The following is a 22578-nucleotide window of genomic DNA, read 5'->3' as shown; positions in this document are numbered from 1 at the left end:
ATGAATAGCACTGTGGATAATCCTGGACACACGATACATAAAGCTTGGCCCCCTGCAGACGCACTTACCAGAACTCCCTCCTACTGTCTCTGTACGTTCTCACTAACCACCAATTAGACTGTAAGCTCCTCGGGACAGGGACTCCTCTTCCTTAATGTTACTTTTATGTCTAAAGCACTTATTCCCATGATCTGTTATTTATATTATCTGTTATTTATTTGATTACCACATGTATTACTACTGTGAAGCGCTATGTACATTAATGGCGCTATATAAATAAAGACATACAATACAATACTACATCTTAATCACGTTTTTATCAGTGTCGCTAAGTAAATGGTAAAATCCTTATTGTTTAATAATGTGGAATGAAACTGAAGGTTGGGTAAGCGGAGGCACGGCACACACACATTATAATTGTGTACACACGTGCTTCACGGTATATCCATGGGACATGACCAATGACACTCTACAACACAAAATGTACCGTCCCTGAAAACGCTACACTTTGGCTAAGAAATAACACCTTTCAAGCAAGATAAAAAAAAAAAATTACATCATTTTCGCTCTCCAAACACCTGGAATGAATCTGTGTTAAATACTCTTCTGGGTTAGAAATGTTACGTCACCATGTAGAGTAAAACATTATCTAGGGATTGTGCAATCACACAAAACATGATTACACATTGCTAGAACTTGGCTCGTACCAACGCATTGATTAATCTGCGTTATGAGAATGAAACCCATCTGTATAAATAGCATGCTTGTAATGCACCCAGAAGTCCTTTCCGGCTTCATACTTCACTATGACTATATTTGCCCTCTTTGCGGGTGCAGATCTGCTGGTGTATTTTATCACCGGTATTTTATTCCTGATCTATCTCTTGAATGGTTCACAAAAGTCCACAGTGAAGATGCCTCCTGGTCCCAGACCCCTTCCTCTTATTGGGAATCTGAATGTGGTGAATTTGAGCAAGCCTTTCCAGTCTCTTATGGAGGTAGGACTATCCAAGCTGGCTTTGTTTATATTATAATCTAAGGGATATGCGATTGTACTTACAAATGTATCCAAGGAACTTTTAAGGGCACTTTTCATCCCAAGGACAGTACAAATGACACAAGGTAATCCCTTTAGATTGTAGGAAAAGAGATTTTGGCAGCAGCATAGCAAAGGTTTTTCTTTTTTTTAAACTTAAGGTCAGTTAAAACATGGAATTTACAACGCATGGTGACTGTGATGGCAGATACAGTGGATATCTTTTTAGAAAGTCCAATATAGTGTATGTGTGCAGCGCACAGCCAAAAAGGGTAAGAGCAGGTCTGGCAAAAAAATCTTTATTAAGAGGCCATAAAAATAGAGGGCTGCAACCTTCTACGCGTTTCGTGCAACAAGGTGCACTTTATCAAGAAGTGTCTTAACATGGTACACAAAACATTTTATATAGCAACTGTCCGCCGATTTGGCGCCAAAAAAATCTCAATCAATGACGTCATAATTGAATCTCCAATCAACAGCAGTTACGTTGCGCAAGCGCCATGCAGGTAAGTTCCTCACTGAGTATTACTGTGAGACGCAAGCCTAGCAACGCCCTCAGTGGGTGACACGCACCCCAAGGGAAGTGGAAGGCCAACTCTCACGAGATGCGGCTCAAGCAAGTCACGTCCGCTCGCGCATGCGCATACGTTCTGCCTTGATTACCACTGATTCTCGGAAAGGGCAAAATCTCACGAGATGCGGTCCAAACAAGTCACAACCGCTCGCGCATGCGCACAAATTGCGTTCCAATCTTACCTAATGCATTCTATGGGCTAAAAATGAATACATAATAATAATATTTTAAATATGCCTCCAACTACCCCAAATCGGTCATATACGGGCTCTTCTCATGTGAAAACACAGACAAGAACACCCCTAATTATACCAACACTAGAGGAGGGGAGGACATAATGATTATGGTGTATAAATATAAAAGAGCGGGGACAAGTAATTATTGGTAAGCCCAATCAAACAGACAGTGCCATATACTAACAATACATGCAGTAACTGTACAATATAACTAACAAACCAAAATAAATATAAAAATCAAAATGAAGATGAAAATATAATCTATCCCTATACCTATATTAAAAACACATATGTATACAACCCTCCAATGATGCAAAGGATATTACTTAGATTGATACAGTTTTTTAGAAAAGAATCATATATATATTTTAACTCAGGAAATTCTTACTCCTAGAATACATTTTTCATTTATACATAATTCTCAAATGTATGTTGGATATGACTTGTTTTGATTATTTATGTCAATATTTTCTCACAACCTTATTCTGATCATAATTTGAGATCTGGAATTATTTTGGGACATACTGTTCTTTAATGGTCAGAGAGAGGAACAACACCATTAAATATCTTTTACATAGAACTGCTTATGTTGATCATAAATGTTGGTAACCCTATCTTTGGATGAAATGCAATCCATATAGTGAGTATGAATTAGCTTACCAATAACTAAATTACTATAGAAAATGATTGATATTCATTCAATATTCATCCCTTCTGGGAATCGAGTCTTGAACATGAATATCCAATAGGATTCTCTACAATCCAACCTTTTGACCTGATCTCACCCCTTACTTTAGGCATAATTCTCTCTATAAAACATACAGAACACCTACAAGCTCAAATTGAACCCCCAAAATACCCACAACATATATATAAGCATATAAGTTTCACAGAGGAGTGCTACTGAGTACGTAGTGTGTCCATGAGTCTGCACCTATGATCAATAGTGGGGGCTACACAGGTTCTTACCATAGACCTGGCTCACACAGTGCATATCTATATCAGGGACAGACATCACATAGGTCTAACCAAGCGCACATTATGCCATACTATAATACTGTACCTCTCCTCAGTGTATCAATTTAGTGCGTATCATACGCCTGGATACACTCGCAAGGAGAGTGTCTTTAAGTGGGCTCTCAGAGGCTCCTTTTTCCTATATTTCTAGGTAGCTACTATCCGTAGCGTTTGATCCCCAATATTCATTAGGGACTCTATTTACACCTACCCACCTTACCGTAGGTGGGGTATCAAGGATACAGTCACGAGCTGTTTATTATCATTTAATTACGTTTTAACCCCCTATTTTTTATTCAAGGTTATCAATAAAGTATATTTTAAATTTACAACATTACATTCCGAGTGATTGAGTGCTGCAAGACTGGGTCCTTTTTCTTTTGTATGATATTATCACGTCTCACAGTAATACTCAGTGAGGAACTTACCTGCATGGCGCTTGCGCAACGTAACTGCTGTTGATTGGAGATTCAATTATGACGTCATTGATTGAGATTTTTTTGGCGCCAAATCGGCGGACAGTTGCTATATAAAATGTTTTGTGTACCATGTTAAGACACTTCTTGATAAAGTGCATCTTGTTGCACGAAACGCGTAGAAGGTTGCAGCCCTCTATTTTTATGGCCTCTTAATAAAGATTTTTTTGCCAGACCTGCTCTTACCCTTTTTGGCTGTGCGCTGCACACATACACTATATTGGACTTTCCCTGACTGGATACAGCAGCACGCCGATGGAGAGGGTGACTGGAGACAAAATAGAGCTGTGAGTACATTTAACGGGGCCAGCCCAATGAGGTAAGGGGGGGGTGTCTCCGTGCATCTACCCCCACCTCCAGGGTAACTGGAGCCCAATTATAGGTTAGTATCTCCATTTATGAATTTCCCAGTACCACCTCTCTCCTTTTATGGTCAAGATTATAGGTCCCTGTACTTGAGCACCATATATTCACCACTGTATGTCTTTTTAGAAAGGAAAGTTATCCGGGGATAAGCCAAACATAGGAAGGATTTTGACGCTGGAAAAAAATCTGCTTACTGGAGTCAGTTTTCCCCCTTAATATGAGACAGTATTTGGCCAATGTTTCACCGGGGTTTTTTTGTTTGCCTTCCTCTGGATCAATATAAATACAAATGTAGGATGAGTATCTTAACCAACTGTATCGTACTGTAGGTTAAAATTGAAGGATATGTCTTTTTTTCAACCTCATCTACTCTGTTACTATGTAACCATGTGTATGAAATAAATATTATACACAGCTCTTGGATTCTGAATCTGAAGGACAAGCTTGGATCACCTTACAATGATTCTTAGAACTTGATTATTCCAGGGTGGAATTTCAGGGAGCGCAGATGACCGGTACGCAGATAAAATGAAATAAATAACAGAACAACAGACTCCCCCTGGGGTCACGGGCCTGGCGCACTTTTCTCTATGTGAGAGTGTATCCGTAGGGTATTTCTCCATACACTGAAGAGAACAGACAACACTGCACCACTTTGTGTTTCTGATTTAGATTTCATTTCATCCCTGAAACTCCGCCCTAAAACCACTACTGAGGACCACGAAGGAAGGTCCAGTGAAGGTTGAGCAGCATCGTACTGGTTGTTTTTATCTCATTGCATTATTTTTATTGCATACATTGCGATCTGTCATTGACATTGTACCTATATTTTTATGCTAATGAATACGTCTATCACTGGGGTCACGCTGTCACGGGAGCGCCGGGGGAATATTTCTTCTACTTATACACTTGATTATTCTGCGTGGTGTGCTACCAATTAGAAATGAAGTACAATGTAGAGGTTAAATGAACTAATGTTTAATACTGCACCGACACACTTTATTCGAGCAAATACCCAGTATGTACCTGGCAGATACCTGGAATGCGCCGCTACTCACCTCTGACAAGCCCCGTTGCGTTTGCCTTCCCAGCCTGGGTTCATGCCTGGCTGACGGGCGGCTGATCTGTTAAAAGATAATGATTAGGATTTAATAGGCTGCAATGCCTCGCGTGTCTACCAGATGGCATAAATTCATGAATTGTAATGCAGTATATATATATATACTGTGCAGTATTGCAGCCAGCGGGAATAAAATGCTTCATTCCCTGCCTGGAAAATACCTCAATGCACTCGGGCAGAAAACAGTCACAAACCTCAATACACCCGGGTATACCCGAATTCGTGGGACTAGCCGAGCTCGAATAAAGTGTGTCGCCAGTGTAGGTTCAAATGTGCTTTTATTAATGACTTAAAAATCAGACAAGCATAAGTATTTTAGATCATTTTGGCAAGTGTATCCTAAATAATTTTTCATGTGGATCCCAAATATTGTACATGAAAATGTAGAGTGAATCTTACAAACTCACTTAAAAAAATGCATTAATCAGCTAGTTTGTCTTTTTTTGTTTTTTGTTTTTTTACTCTGATTTTATAGATTTTTTTTTATTTTTTATTGTACAAATGAAATATGCTGAGATGGGTATAGAAATAAGTATGTGATGGTGTATGCTACTAGCAGCGGTACAGGTCTACTACTTTCACAATATTAGCGACAATAATATTGAACGGGTCACCATTGGACTGTAGTTGGATCCCATTCATCTTGAAATCTTTTAAGGTGGTCTCTTATGAAGCTGGTCAGTTTCTCCACGTTCATCACACGCCAGATATGCGTCTCAACCATGGATAGGTTGGGCGCCAGCTTCAGCCATCAAGCTGCTGCGCAGTATCTATCTGCAGAGAGGGAGTGGCAGATGCGCTTGCTACATTTCGTTCAGATGTCATCAGCTAGTTTTAATTTATTAGACATCTCACTGTAAAATCAGTTTTGTTCATGTCTGGGACTTCCACTGCGTTTGTACTGTACTATCATCTCCAAATTATAGGACATGGTGTAATCCTTGCTACCCCTCGCTATGCAACGTGCCATGGAAGCCGGACACAAGTTACAAAAAAAGGGATGGGTGGGAGGAATGGGGAAGAGGGGAAAGAAGGTAGGAGAGATCGAAGCTTCCATCGCTTAAAGCAATAGCCTACATGTGTTTTTTTTTTAAATAAAACAATTCTGTACTTTAAGAGAATACTTGTAGATTTTTTTTAAACAACTCTGAATGACATTTTTCATGTATTATAATGTAACAAGCATTTTTGTTTCTATAGCAAGCTTTTACAAAGTCATACCCCCTTCCGCTTCTGAAACAGGCTCTGGCACACCCCTTTTTGAGCCCTGTCCTCTCTCTAGCAGTGCACCAATTGAATCTAGTGACTGCCTGGTCACATGATCTTCCCCACAGAACTTTGCATGTTTGGTCCTCTACTGCTGCACTGACAGCCATTTAGTGAACCCCCGATTCGAATCTTCACCGATCGATCACAGGAGAACGGATCGATCAGCAACTTAGCCAATTACTTATCATTGGGTGGATTGTATTGATGCGCATATTAAAGGAATGGGGGGAGGGGAATAAAAGAAAAACAGCAGCTTGTATTGTTGCTTTAATGTATTGTACTTTCTGTTACAGCTGTCTGAGAAGTATGGAGATGTATTTACTGTACATTTTGGACCTAAGACGACGGTGGTGCTGGCTAGTTATCGGGCTGTGAGGGACGCACTTGTTACACAAGCTGATGACTTTGGAGATAGGGCAGACATGCCAATATTTACACAAATAACCCAAGGAAAAGGTAACTTAAGTATCCCTATGGAATAGACTTTATTTTATCCCCATTTGTGTTACAGTCCAGGACATGTGCCATGGTAGTACTTAGTTGGCAACGTTATTTGTATAGCACACGTGTTGATTCTAGAGGCCTCCTTGTTCATTTTTGCAGCTCACGTTATCTCACTGACTTTATCTTACAGTGCAAGCTCTTTGAGGCCGGGATTCAGGTACCTATTTAAATACAATATGCTGTGCAGCCGTCTTCCCTATGCTGGAGAAGTTTTGAGTCTTGCTCATGGTATATGGGTGATCTGAGGATAAGTAGAGGATCCAGGGCACTTCGGATTTGCAAAAAAGAATGTATTCTCTCGGTGGCACACACAACGGCAGGTCACGCGATAAAGAACTGATTGAAGTCCGAAACATTGTGTGCGCCACCGAGAGAATAAATTCTTTTTTGCTAATCCAAAGTGCCCTGGATCCTCTACTTACTTAGATGTATCCTGAGAATACACCAGACAGGTTTTTTCCTGAACCACGGAGCACCGGTACTTCAAACGCAAGTATACTGCTAACATTAGAGGTGTGCAAGACTAAAAACTCTGACCATTATCTAAGGATAATACAGTGCACCCACAGTTATCTCTTTCAAGATTACAATATAACGATGTTGTTTAAGAAACAGAATTGATTGACCTGAGGAACAGAGAGAGCGAAAGTCCAAATAAAAAAGGTGTCACTGAATACTGAATGAATAAAAACAGAGAAAGAGAGGAAAAGACAGCGCTAAGTAGAAAAGCAAATACTTTGCAAAGTAATTATACTTTGAACTATTAGGAGGAGGATTTTTTCGTTTGTGTATTTAATGTGTATTTAATCTATTTTAGGTATTATTTGTGGTCAAAGTATACTACTATGTTATAATTATACAGAACAAGTTAGTGATATACGCTCCAACATTTGCTTCCAGTCTTGAAAAGACAATTCAGTAGTATAAGTCCTTTTAGAGATGCAAAGGATAGGTAACTGGGGCTAGTGAGGTATATGAGCAATAACCATGGCACTTTAGTGACTGCAAAATCAATTAGTAGTTTACCTCTATCCCTGAAGGTTAAAGGCTGAGATTGATAAAATCAGACCTAAAACCTCATTGGGAGATTCCTAGATAAACATAAGTTGCAATAAGGTACTCACATATAGTTGCCCCAGTCCAGTGTATCTTTGTAGGCGTGCAACCAGGCGAATGAGTAGGAATCCAAAGGAAAAAAGCACTCCAACGCACAGTATACTTATACAGTATTTAGAAAGAATATAACACTTGGTTGTATCATTTATACTGTTGTCTTTCACTGGTCACTCCATCTGAAATAAATGTAATATTAACTTAACATCAAAGTCCTATATAAAAAAAGAAATAGGCAATAATACTGATTTTAGTCTAGCTTTATTGTATTAAATAAAGTAGAAAAGCCCTTTGAAAGCGGTTTTCCAGATATTTACCCTATATTTTTATTAAAGAAATTCAATGTATCCCCTCCGCACTCACAAACAACGACACAAGCGTAGTATCGAAATCTTTTTGCATTTCTTCGATGTTACATGGAGCAGCAGGTCACGGTTTTTCTGCTCCTTCCCCCACTTGATGATTGTTCCAGAGAAAGGAGACGGGCCCGGTGAGTGCAGATCGTGCCTGAAATACGCGGGTTTGTGATTGTCCATGTTTTTAATTAAGGAAAAGAAACCCTTTAGATTTTGAATGTGAAGCTTTTAAAAAAACAAGTTCCATTGTTTTGTAGGAAAGGGAAGTATTGGAAGCGTCTCTTCTCTGTCCCATCACTGATCCCTCGCTGCGTTTCTAATGTTTAGGCATTGTCTTCAGTCACGGAGAAAGCTGGAAGGTAATGAGAAGGTTTGCATTGTCAACCCTACGGGACTTTGGCATGGGGAAAAAGACAGTGGAGAGCAGGATACAAGAGGAATTAAACCCTCTTATCGGACATTTCAAATCTCAAAATGGTAAGATTAAAGGGTTCCCTCTTCTTACATTTAATGAAGGGACACACAGGGAAGATTTCAGGGCAGAGAAGCAAAGGATGATAAATGTTGGTTTTCTGCCTCGTTTCCTATTAAATCTGTCTGTGATTGGTTGACCAGGTCATTACTTTATACATGAATATGTAGTGCATCCGTTTGATAGTATTTATATATACATGGCATGAGACACTGGATGTTTGCGTTCAGTTCTCCTATAAAGCAACCTACTTGGCCACTTAGCTTCTCTTGCCAGCTTACTCTTTCCTTCATCAGGCTGACACATTTTGAAACCTGTTTCAGGCCATACTGTATGTTATATGTTTGTGTTGCAGGTGCACCTTTCGATACAAGCATTATATTGAACTGTGCTGTATCCAATGTCATCTGCTCCATTATTTTCGGAAACAGGTTTGAGTATGAAGACCGAACATTTCAAACGCTGATCAAGTTAGTGAGTGAAAATACAACACTGCTAGGCACCCCTTCAGTGCTGGTAACTATAAATAACTTTCACTTGTTCAATAAGTTCATTGGTAGATTTTACATGGAGTCTCCACATGGATCCAATTTACTTGCAGAATCTAAACTAGAGGTTCCCAACCTTTTATACACTGTGCACCCTCTGCTAGAAAATATTTGTTCCCCTCATTCCCTCCCCCAACCTCCACTATCCGATGTTGTATATTATTGGGTTCCAACCCATTGAAAACACCTCACGAATCCCTAGAAGTTCCCGAACCCTCTGTTAGGAATTACTGGTCTGAGCAATTGTGGTGTGTTGGGAATTTTACAGTAGATATTTGACATACATTTATATGTAGTCTCTCAATCAAATATGACAATAGATATGGTTTGAAAAAAAGATTAGTTTTCTCACTTTCTAAGATGCCATTTGAATGAATAGACCCAAAGGTGTTCTATCTATGGCATAGCACGGCTTAGTAAATAGGGTCATTAATGTCATACTAATTTCAAAAATAAGTTATCAAGTAGTATAAGCTCCATATTTTCAGTACACTAAGTTAATAATTAGTACAAAATATCCATGTATTCAGGCAAAACAGTGCTACCTTAGTGTGTCCCGATACCAACCAATGAGTTATTCATACAATCGTGTAGGATGAATGTTCTATTTGGAGTGCGAAGGTTCCAATATATAAATATTCCCTCCACAGTTGTATAATTTTTGGCCATTTCTGGGATTCCTTCTTGGCGCACCTAAAAAAGTGCAGAGTAACGTCGAACATGTGAATTGCTTGCTGCAGAAGTTCATCAAAGAGCACAGAATGGAACTTAGTGCAAACAATGTATCGGGGTTTCTTGATGCGTTCCTTATGAAGCAGGAGCAGGTGAATGTGTTTTGCTTTTATAAATCTGCTTTGATATTTGAGTTATGACTAGTGTCTCATTTACGGAAATCTGAAAGGCATTTGCTTTGTACATATTGACTACTTCCTAACATTACAGCCAAGCTTGTAAACAGTGGCGGATTTCCCGTTAGGCCCGGGCCTAGGGCGGGAAAATTTGGGGGCGGCAAAAATGTCCGTCCCCATATACTTTTGCCGCACTCTCGGGCCTGACGGGAAGTCACTTAGCTGTTGCGGCCGCCTCCTTACCTGCCGCCCGCCTCCTCCTTTCTGAAACGCAGCTCCAGATGACGCCGCGGACGTCAACAAACGTTACGTCATGGCGTCTCGTTGCCATGGCAGTGTCAAATGAAGTCATGGGAGCGCGTTACCATGGTAACGGGGGAAGCAGTGCAACGTCAGTTGGTGACGTCCACGGCGTCATTGGAAGCTGCAATTCAGGAGAAGGAGGAGGGGGGCGCGAGGTAAGGAGGCGGCCGCCACTGCGAAGAGCACAGGGGCGGCGGATTTCCAAATCCGTCACTGGTTGTAACCTTTCTTCGTAAAGCGCTAACATATTCTGCAGCGCTGCACAATGGGAGGAGCAGAGTGATGTACATGACATAAACAGAATGACATAGCAAATAAGGGCAGACACGCGCAAACAGATACAGAAGGTACTGAGAGCCCTGATCCGGAGAGCTTACACTCTAGAGGGAATAAAAGACCATGTTGAAAACAAAAGGTAACGTGGCTGCTCGTTGTGAGATGGAGAGTACATCAGGAAGGAGTATGGTTCAGCCACACAGCTGATCCCATTAAGGTTTTGGGGGTGGGGGGTGGATGTTAGGGGGTGTTAGTGTGGGGTGTGGTCCAGTGTGTAACAGTTGATTGCTGATGCGTAGAATTGGCACAACTTGTGTCTGTGATGGCAGTGTTCTTCCCACTGTACATAGCATTAGATACATGATGTGTTCCTCCTAACCTGCTACTCTTTGTCTTCTTCTGTAAGGAATCCTCAATCCCAGACAGTCACTTCCATGATGGAAACTTGCTCAATTCACTGTTAGACCTTTTTTCAGCTGGAACGGAAACATCATCTACCACTCTGCGCTGGGGCCTTCTACTGATGATGAAATATCCAGAGATTCAAAGTAATCATATTGTAGGGAGTCACCACCGGAGTCAGTTCCTGGCTGGCAACATGCATGGATTGTAGTCAAGGCCGGTTTAACCACTAGGTGGCAATATTTAGACAATGGGAGGGAGGAGGGAAAAAGGGAGGGAGGAGAGAGAATGAGAAGGGGGAGAGAAAAGGAGGAGGGTGAGAATATAGAGGGGGGAGATAGAATGAGATGTAGGGGGGAGGGAGAATGAGAGGTAGGGGGATAGAGAAAGGGAGGGGGGATAGAATAAGAGAGAGATGAGAGGGACGGGGGAAGAGTGAGAGGGAGAGAGAATGAGAGGGATAAAATAATGTTAGCATCTTGCCCCGTGCGCATGACCTGCTCTTTTTCCCCATGTTTTTTAGTATTAAAAATCATGAGTCTCCTCATCTTGGACTTCCGAGGTTACCATGGTAATCCTAACACTGCATTGGGCTCTGGGTAGAGCGCCATTTTAACCCCCCAGACACATAACATTTCAAACTCTTATCTCCTGAATCCAGCGCCGGATTTAAAAAATACAAATGGTGAACAGTTCGGGGGGCTCCTATGCGCACTCCCCCAATATCACAGCGTAGCGTCTTTTAGAACTGGAAGATGCCGAGTAATTGGTACTATTGCTTTCATTGCTGCCCTATTACCACTTGCCTGTGTTTTGTAAAAAAAAACATTTGTATAGAATCAATCTTTTCAGTAGAGACGTACGGAGTGCGTGCGGTGTCCAACGCGAGCGCGCCAACGGTTTCTCCTGTAAGGCAAAACTATATTTAGGTTTTAATGTTAAAGGGAATGTAACAAATATTCTGTTCTGTTAAAGAAAGGGTCCAGGAAGAAATTGGGAAGGTTATTCAACCAGGACAACTGCCCAAAGTGGAAGATCGGAGGAATATGCCGTATACTGACGCAGTGATCCATGAAATACAGAGGTTTGCTAATATTGTTCCACTGAATGTTTCACGCACGACAGTGAAAGATGTCTCTTTCCGAGGTTTTTGCATCCCAAAGGTGAGATTATTTATTTTATTATTCAAAGCCTGCTCTTTTCTTTTTAGACTATCACACGATTTCAAGGTCAAACAATCACAGGCAGTGAGGTTTAGGATTTCTAGCAAACAATTCATATTTTAGTGGAAATGTGATCTATTACTTGTACTAGACTGAGGAGCACTAATTTTACAGTGGATGAAAGTCTGGGGGGGGGGGGTCAATGTAGAGGAAAGTGCGTTTAGACGCATTGCTCTGTGTTTTGGAGCAGCGCCGCGTCACGTGTAAGAACAGTTTGTAAATCTGATATGGGATGTTAGAATTTTCGCCACATCAGAAATGGAGATTTTGTGGGGCAAATCAAACGGAAAAAGAATGACGCAGAGAGACGCAGAATGTGATACATCTCATTAAAATCTGCACCATGTAACTCCCCCCCAACTCCCCCTACTGACTCTCCCCAAGTTGCAAGCTGGGGAAGAGACGCATAATGTGATCTCATTATAATCTGTGCATCGTGTAACTCCTCCCCCAACTCCTCCTACTGACTCTCCCCAAGGTGCAATCTGGGACAGAGACGCAGAATGTGATACACCTCATTATAATCTGTGCACCATGTAACTCCCCCCCAACTCCTCCTACTGACTCTCCCCAAGGTGCAATCTGGGACAGAGACGCAGAATGTGATACATCTCATTATAATCTGTGCACCATGTAACTCCCCCCCAACTCCTCCTGACTCTCCCCAAGGTGCAAGCTGGGGCAGACGGGGACAAATTGGAAATGTTTTTGATCATTAGGAGCAAAACGGAAATGCCCCAGTTTTGCACAAAATTTACCTGGATACATAGACCCTGTAAATGTATCAATGATTCTAACAAAGCCTCCAGCAACCCCTTTACCGGGGGCAAGGTTCACCTTTACCTCCTTGGCACTCTCTGGCTGCTCTCCTTTCCGCCGGCGGGAGCATAGGGTGACATGGTTAGGGGGCGGGAGGAGCAGGGTGAGGACTGGGAGAGGTCTTATAGCTCAGCTGGCAGGGCGCATGGTCAGTCCGCTCCCTGCCAGCGGCCGTTGGGGGTGTAAGTGCTTGTCCTTGCCAGATGGGACTCTGTGCTGGGAAAATCCGATGGGGCTGGGAGTGGCGAGTGGGTGGGGGTCATTTAAACATGATGTCCGTGAGCCCACTTGCGATAACAGCCGGGTTATGCGGAGTCCAACATGAGGGTCACGGGGCCATCGGTTCAAGGACTGTTTGACCTTTCACCTGTTGAACGAGCACTCTGGCAGGGATTGGCATTTACCCAACTATTTAATGTTAAATAAAAAGCTGCAGCCTTTGTACCTCCAGATCTGATCTCTGTCAATATTTGTGCATATTTATGGGGGTACCGTGTAATTATGGGAGGGGAGCTCCCCCGACTCCCTGGTCATGAAGGGACAGCTGTTTTCACATGCTCATTTTCTTGGTTGCCAAAATAACACAGGAACTGTTCCCAGCACCTCGCCCTGACTTTGCTTTGAATCAGTGCTTCTCTTTACTTTCACCATCTTGTCCTCCCCACACGCCATTATAAAATAAAAAATAAAAACTCACCTCATTGTAGGGATCTAGAAACTAAATAAAACAAAAGAAATAGCTCAAAATCGAAGACTAACAAGGCATGGTAATGCGACCGATTTTTCGCTTACCTGTACAATTGCATTAATAATAATCTCTTCTATGTTCAACAGGGCACTGACGTCATTCCTATGCTCACCTCCGTTCTGTATGACAAGACTCAATGGGAAACTCCATATGAATTTAACCCACATCACTTCCTGGATGCCAATGGAAAATTTATTAAAAAAGATGCTTTTATGCCTTTCTCTTCAGGTAGGACTCATTTACAGGGTGGTTTCCCAAACTGTTGTTCCTTGACCATGGATGCTCCTCCAAACTCTTAAATATATATATATATATATATTATTTTCAAATAGATATTAGATCATTGAAGAGAAACCAGACATCACGTGATCATTTCCAGGGTGTTTATTGCTAGGGATCAACACTTTAGTTCTAAACAGGGACCTTTCTCAAGGACCAAAGCGTTGATCCACAGCAGTAAACACACTGGAAATGTCCATGTAAGTGCTGGCATCTTCTCTTCATACAACTGGCACTTCTCTACTGGCTATTAGCATCTATGGTAAGTTTTTTCTACATACTGTATATATCTATGTAACATATGTTGGTCAGTATGTATTTGACACGCTAAATCGCTGTCCCTTTTCCTTCTTCAGGAAGAAGAGCTTGTGTCGGAGAAAGTTTGGCCAAAATGGAGCTCTTCCTGTTTTTCACTGGCCTCCTCCAGCAGTTCACTTTGCACCCACCTGCTGGGGTCACCGAGGCAGACTTAGATATCAAGCCTGATGTTGGCTTTATCTTACACCCAATGCCACACAGGATATGTGCTGTGCCTAATCAGTAGGGTAGAGTCACACCTTGGGAGGGAATACAGCCTTGTATTCAGGTTTTCTGGGGACATTTCCAACGTTAGCGTCATGTTGACATCTTATTTTATTACCGGACTCCAGTTCTGCTGCATAAAGTGCAACAGCCCAAAGGGTGATAAGAACATCTGTTGGAGATGTGACAATTCAGTTATGATGTCCAATAAAATAAATCACTAGCTTTTTATGATATCAAGCTCTTCAATGGCCACCAACATGCTGTAAAAATGTATTCAATAATGAATAAAAATGGACTTAGATCTAATTATCACTATGGCGGTTTGCCTGGATATGTAATTCCAGGACAACTGGACTTGTTGAGAGCTCTTGAAGACTGAGCTTATAGCCCCCAGAATTGCATTGTAACACCCTTAGACTATAACGCTCCGTAATGCAGACATTTAATGAAATCAATACTCTAGCTGGCATAATACTAGTCTACTTCACATACGGTAATAATGTTCTTAATTCCCCAGCACTAATTACAAGAAGTGATGATGATACTTTTTAGGGTGTAATACATGGAGAAACGTGAAATTATTACTCAGCTGTTGCATCATTATTATAAGCCAATGGGAAAAGTCAAAACTTTTTTTTTGTAAAGATCACAATAAACTTCTGACTCCTATAAATAATACCATCCTTCAGTTGTGTTGTAAGATGCTTTTTTTCATTCTATTGATATTCTTTTGTTTTGCAGAAGTACATTTTAAATACCTAGGTCCTAGGGTATATTATTATTTAATAATTTGCTTACAAAACTTTTAAATGGATGGACATATTTTAAGATAAAATTAGTATTAAACATTAAATGTGGCAATATTGTATATTATTGTAGTTTGGATGTTTACTTGCAGTGCCTTTGTATCTTAGTATCAGATAAGGATGTTGTCCGTCACATCGGGATTCAGAGTTGGGGATCTTCCGTTAAAGTGACCCCTTCACACCTGGGGGATTGTAGGTATCAAAACCCCTGTATTTTACAGGGCTGTGAAATACTGATAAAAAGCCCGCACAAAGCAGCTCACTCGGGTACCGGACAAGCAGTAGTCAAATCTCCTCAGGATGTACCTCATTGGTGCCGGGGATTGCGTTGTTACCAGCACACTGGTTCACGGACTTTCGTTGGCTCACCACCGTAGATAGACCACCCACAGAGATGGTTGCTCCCGCTCTTCTCCAGTGCTCCACCGGACACCACGTCTCTCTGGTCCCGACGTCTGGTGAAAGTGACAAATCGCTGGATGGTAAACATCCGTGTGCTCTCCTTCACTTAGCCGCCCGCTCATGCACCGGATAGAGAGTACGCCAATACACCTCAGGTGTTCAGCCAAACACTGCGCCCCTCACTCTAACTCTCAGCTGGACTGCTCGTCAGGTCACTGAAGAGGAGCCCCAATCCGCAATTAGGGAGAGTACCAGATGCAGACGAAAGGCAATAAGCACACTCCAAACAGCAAAGCTTCTTTAGAACTTGTATTGTAAGGGTAGATCATAGGAAATCCATATGCAGTACACAGATAAATATACGCAAGGAACCCTACGCGTTTCGTCCTATGTAGACTTCATCAGGGTTATACCGATATAAGTTAATACCTTATATTTATATCTGTGCTCGTTCCTGTATTGGTTGATTGAAAGATTGGTTATCCAATCAGTTTTGTACTGAAGCAGCCAATCACTACATCTCTAGGTAAACGATACAAAGGAAAAAAATATCTGTATGTGCATAACTCAAATTGTGATGTTATAAACAATACAATATCATGGCTAATATTCATAATAACATGTAAAACAATAAAATACAATTAATAATATTAAAAAGTAAACTACTAATAATCTGCTCACGTGTAAATAACATGTATACACGCAAATATAAATGTGAAAAAGAAGGAGAAATGCAAAAACTTATATTTCAAATACAGACATGAATCCAACAACACTAGAGATAAAAAATATGCAAATTTGTAAATAAGGAGAGCAAAAAAATTAGTCAATTTAGAGAGAGGGGAGATACACAGTCAGTTCTGGAGAAAAGCCCCCAAATGTATGTCAACATAGTGACCATGAGGCACTAAACTTTTAATAGTATGTACCCATTTAGTTTCCACCTTAGGCTGGGGACATTGTACCGCAGACCATGTGGACGCTGAGAGAACAGACTGCCTTTAGGCAGTGTTCGCATCCATGTGGCGTGCGGGTGCGCGTTGCATGAGAAAACTGATTTCTCAGCGCGACAGACCGGTCACGTGAGCGGTTCACCCAATGAGGGAGTCCCAGCTCCCACGCCCATAGACACGCCCATGGACGGCGCGCGTACCATGGCCAAAAAATGCAGCCAGCGGGTGACGTCACGCCCGCACACACCTCCACTTTGGTGAAGGCACTGTGGACCTGGCCTTACAAATCTGATTAACTGCACCCCCCTCCAATTTGACTCCAGTTGGTCAATACCAATACATTTAATTCCCATAGGGTTTTGATCATGGCGCTCTTTAAAGTGTCTAGAAAGACTGTGCTGCATGAATCCTTTTTGAATATTGGTAATATGTTCCGCGAATCTTAACCTAAGTTTCCGGGTAGTCCGACCTATGTATGGTTTGTCACACGGACATTGGATAAGATATACTGTATTAATTGAATCACAGTTAATACATTTGTTAATGGTGGATTCCTTCTTAGAATGCGTTGGGGAGAATCCCTTGACTTGTTTCGCCTCCAGCGGATTAAGTTTGCACATTTTGCATTTGCAGAATCCTTTTAGATTTAGAAATGATTTACTTTTGTTCTCTTTACTTGATTTAAGGCAGCTAGGAGCAATAAATATGTTTTAGTGAGTTTTGTAAAAATGATTCTAGGAATAGGTGGAAGGTATGAATGTAAGATGGGATGTTTGCGCACCAAATGCCACTGTTTGTTAAGTATCACTTTCTGCAGGGGAGTGCTGCAGAAAACTTCTTTTGTACTATATATATATATATATATATATATATATATATATATATATATATATATATATATATATATATATATATATATGTATGTATCTACTATATATTTGTGAAAGCGTCGTATGTGGCTATGTCTGTATGTGTCTCCCTGTGTCCCTCCCTGTGTCCCTAGCGGCAATCCCATTGGACCTTGGGCCAGGCCAATGAGATTGCTTCCTTGGCCCGCCCGCCCCCGCACACCTCTCATTGGCCTGAGGCGGAGTGACAGGCCAAAGGTCACACACACACACACATACACACACACCCTCCCCCCCTCTCGCTCTCCCCCCCCGCTCACCCTCCCCCGTTTACCCCCCCGCCCCGCTTATCCCCCCGCCCCCCACCCAAACACACAGAGCACGCACTGTGCGGCTCTCCCCCTCACACAGGCCGCTCCCCTCCCTCCCCCCCCCACACACACAGAGCACGCTCTCTTCGGCTCTCCCCTCACTCTCTCCCCTCACACAGGCCGCTCCCCGTCCCAGTAGGAGGAGTTGGGGGAGAGTTACATGGTGCACAGATTATAATTAGGGTGACCAGATTTTGAAAATGAAAAACCGGGACACATTTTTTTTTATTTATATATATATATATAACGGCTTATTTATTGTAGTACACTTATAATTTACTACCATTAGAGAGAGAGAGAGAGAGAGAGAGTGTGTGTGTGTGTGTGTGTGTGTGTGTGTGTGTGTGTGTGTGTGTGTGTGTGTGTGTGTGTGTGTGTGTGTGTGTGTGTGTGTGTGTGTGTGTGTGTGTGTGTGTGTGTGTGTGTGTACACCTCAATAATCGAGAAAAAAAAACCCCAGATGTGAATGATTCTGAACCCATTAACCAGTGTCTGGATGCCCCCTCTTCACAATTTCTAAAGCAGCAATCCCGCCTGGGATCTTACCTGATCCGCAGTCCCTCAAGGTACTATACTGGAGGGGAGGTGTTCCTTACCTGTCTTCCGATGTCTCCCGTGTGAAATTTGAGTCAGATCTGGAAGAAAGCAGAGTAGGTTACTTCGGTGTAGGTATACGGCAGGAAGATAAGACAGAGGGTGAGGGAGACAGGGAGGGTGAGACAGGGAGGGAGGGAGGGAGGGAGGGAAGGTGAGACAGGGAGAGAGGGAGGGAAGGTGAGACAGGGAGAGAGGGAGGGTGAGACAGGGAGGGAGGGAGGACAGGGGGTGAGACAGGGAGGGAGAGACAGGGAGGGAGACAGGGTGGGAGGGAAGGAGGGAGACAGGGTGGGAGGGAAGGAGGGAGACAGGGTGGGAGGGAGACAGGGTGGGAGGGAAGGAGGGAGACAGGGTGGGAGGGAAGGAGGGAGACAGGGTGGGAGGGAAGGAGGGAGACAGGGTGGGAGACAGGGTGGGGGGAGGGAAGGAGGGAGACAGGGTGGGAGACAGGGTGGGAGGGAAGGAGGGAGACAGGGTGGGAGGAGGAGGGAGACAGGGTGGGAGGGAGGAGACAGGGTGGGAGGGAAGGAGGAGACAGGGTGGGAGGGAAGGAGGGAGACAGGGTGGGAGGAGACAGGGAGGAGGGGAAGGAGGGAGACAGGGTGGGAGGGAAGGAGGGAGACAGGGTGGGAGGGAAGACAGGGTGGGGAGGAAGAGGGAGAGGAGGAGAGGACAGGGTGGGAGGGAAGGAGGGAGAAGGGTGGGGGAGAGAGAGAGGGAGGGAGAGAGAGACGACACACCCACTGACACACAGACACACACACACACACTGATACACACACACCCCCACTGATACACACACACACTGATACTGTTACACACACAAACCGATACTGATACACCCCCCCACTGATACATCACACACCCCCACTGATACACACACACACACCCACTGATACACACACACACCCCACTGATACACACACACACCCCCACTGATACACACACACACCCCCACTGATACACCACCCCCCCCACTGATACACACACCCCCCCCCACTGATACACACCCCCACCCCCACTGATACACACACCCCCACTTGATACACACCCCCCACTGATACACACACACACACACTGATACACACACACACTGATACACACACACACTGATACACCCCCCCCCCCCCACTGATACACACACACCCCCACTGATACTGTTACACACACACACTGATACTGATACACACCCCCACTGATACACACACACACACACCCACTGATACACACACACACACCCACTGATACACACACACACCCCACTGATACACACACACCCCCACTGATACACACACACACACACCCACTGATACACACACACCCCCCCACTGATACACACACACACCCACTGATACACACACACACCCCCACTGATACACACACACACCCCCACTGATACACACACACACCCACTGATACATACACCCACCCACTGATACACCCACACCCACTGATAAACACACACCCACTGATACACCCACCCACTGATACACACACACACACACTGATACACACACACCCACTGATACACCCACACACCCACTGATACATACACACCCACTGATACACCCCCACCCCCACTGATACACACACCCCCCCACTGATACACACACACACACCCACTGATACACACACCCCCACTGATACACACACACACACACACACACACTGATACACACACACACTTATATACACACACACTGATACACACACCCCCACTGATACACACACACCCCCACTGATACTGTTACACACACACACTGATACTGATACACACCCCCACTGATACACACACACACACACACACCCACTGATACACACACACACCCCCACTGATACACACACACACCCCACTGATACACACACACACCCCCACTGATACACACACACCCCCACTGATACACACACACACCCCCACTGATACACACACACCCCACTGATACACACACAGCCCCACTGATACACACACACACCCACTGATACACACACACACACACACACACACACACACACACACAGATACACACACACACCCACTGATACACCCACTGATACACCCCCCCCACTGATACACACACACCCCCACTGATACACACACACACCCACTGATACATACACACACCCACTGATACACCCACACCCACTGATAACACCCACCCACTGATACACACCCACCCACTGATACACACACACACACACTGATACACACACACCCACTGATACACCCACACACACCCACTGATACATACACACCCACTGATACACCCCCACCCCCACTGATACACACACACCCCCACTGATACACACACACACCCCCACTGATACACACACACACACACACACACACACACACACTGATACACACACACACTGATACACACACACACTGATACACACACCCCCACTGATACACACACACCCCCACTGATACTGTTACACACACACACTGATACTGATACACACCCCCACTGATACACACACACACACACCCACTAATACACACACCCCCCCCACTGATACACACACACACCCCACTGATACACACACACACCCCCACTGATACACACACACCCCCACTGATACACACACACACACAGCCCACTGATACACACACACACACACACACACACACACACACACACACACACACACACACACACACACACAGATACACACACACACCCACTGATACACCCACTGATACACCCCCCCCCCCACTGATACAAACACACACCCACTGATACACACACACACACACACACACACACACACACAGACACACACACTGAAACACACACACACACACACACACACACACACACACACACTGATACTGTTACACACACAAACCGATACTGATACACCCCCCCACTGATACACACACACACCCACTGATACACACACACACACACCCACTGATACACACACACACCCCCACTGATACACACCCCCCCCCCACTGATACACACACACACCCCCACTGATACACCCCCCACTGATACACCCCCCCCCACTGATACACACACACCCCCCCCCACTGATACACACCCCCACCCCCACTGATACACACCCCCCCACTGATACACACCCCCCCACTGATACACACACACACACACACTGATACACACACACACTGATACACACACACTGATACACACCCCCCCACTGATACACCCCCACCCCCACTGATACTGTTACACACACACACTGATACTGATACACCCCCCACTGATACACACACACCCACTGATACACACACACACACACACACACACACACTGATACACACACACCCCCACTGATACACACACACACCCCCACTGATACACACACACACACACCCACTGATACACACACACCCCCAATGATACACACACACACACCCACTGATACACACCCCCACCCCCACTGATACACACACACACCCCCACTGATACACACACACACCCCCACTGATACACCCCCCCCACTGATACACACACCCCCCCCCCACTGATACACCCCCCCACCCCCACTGATACACACACCCCCACTGATACACACACCCCCACTGATACACACACACACACACACTGATACACACACACACTGATACACACACACACTGATACACCCCCCCCCCACTGATACACACACACCCCCACTGATACTGTTACACACACACACTGATACTGATACACACCCCCACTGATACACACACACACACACCCACTGATACACACACACACCCACTGATACACACACACACCCACTGATACACACACACCCCCACTGATACACACACACACACCCACTGATACACACACACCCCCACTGATACACACACACACCCACTGATACACACACACACCCCACTGATACACACACACACCCCCACTGATACACACACACACACCCACTGATACCATACACCCACCCCACTGATACACCCACACCCACTGATAAACACACACCCACTGATACACACCCCACCCACTGATACACACACACAACCACTGATACACACACACCCACTGATACACCCACACACACACCCACTGATACATACACACCCACTGATACACCCCCCCACCACCCCACTGATACACACC

The 22578-nt window shown here is 44.1% G+C and overlaps 1 protein-coding gene across 1 annotated transcript; it reads left to right on the top strand.

Annotated features, from left to right (window-relative positions):
* The first annotated feature begins 770 nt into the window (after nt 1-770).
* LOC142463147 (cytochrome P450 2K1-like) lies at nt 771-15198 on the top strand. Its single transcript, XM_075565504.1, has 9 exons — nt 771-998; nt 6388-6550; nt 8395-8544; nt 8895-9055; nt 9738-9911; nt 10921-11062; nt 11892-12079; nt 13793-13934; nt 14342-15198. Exons 1-9 carry the CDS (start codon nt 807-809, stop codon nt 14527-14529), a joined length of 1500 nt encoding a protein of 499 aa, XP_075421619.1. The 5' UTR covers nt 771-806; the 3' UTR covers nt 14530-15198.
* Nucleotides 15199-22578: the final 7380 nt, after the last annotated feature.

Source organism: Ascaphus truei, chromosome 11, assembly GCF_040206685.1.
Source record: "Ascaphus truei isolate aAscTru1 chromosome 11, aAscTru1.hap1, whole genome shotgun sequence".
Lineage (NCBI taxonomy): Eukaryota > Metazoa > Chordata > Amphibia > Anura > Ascaphidae > Ascaphus > Ascaphus truei.
This window is presented reverse-complemented; position numbering and strand designations above follow the sequence as displayed.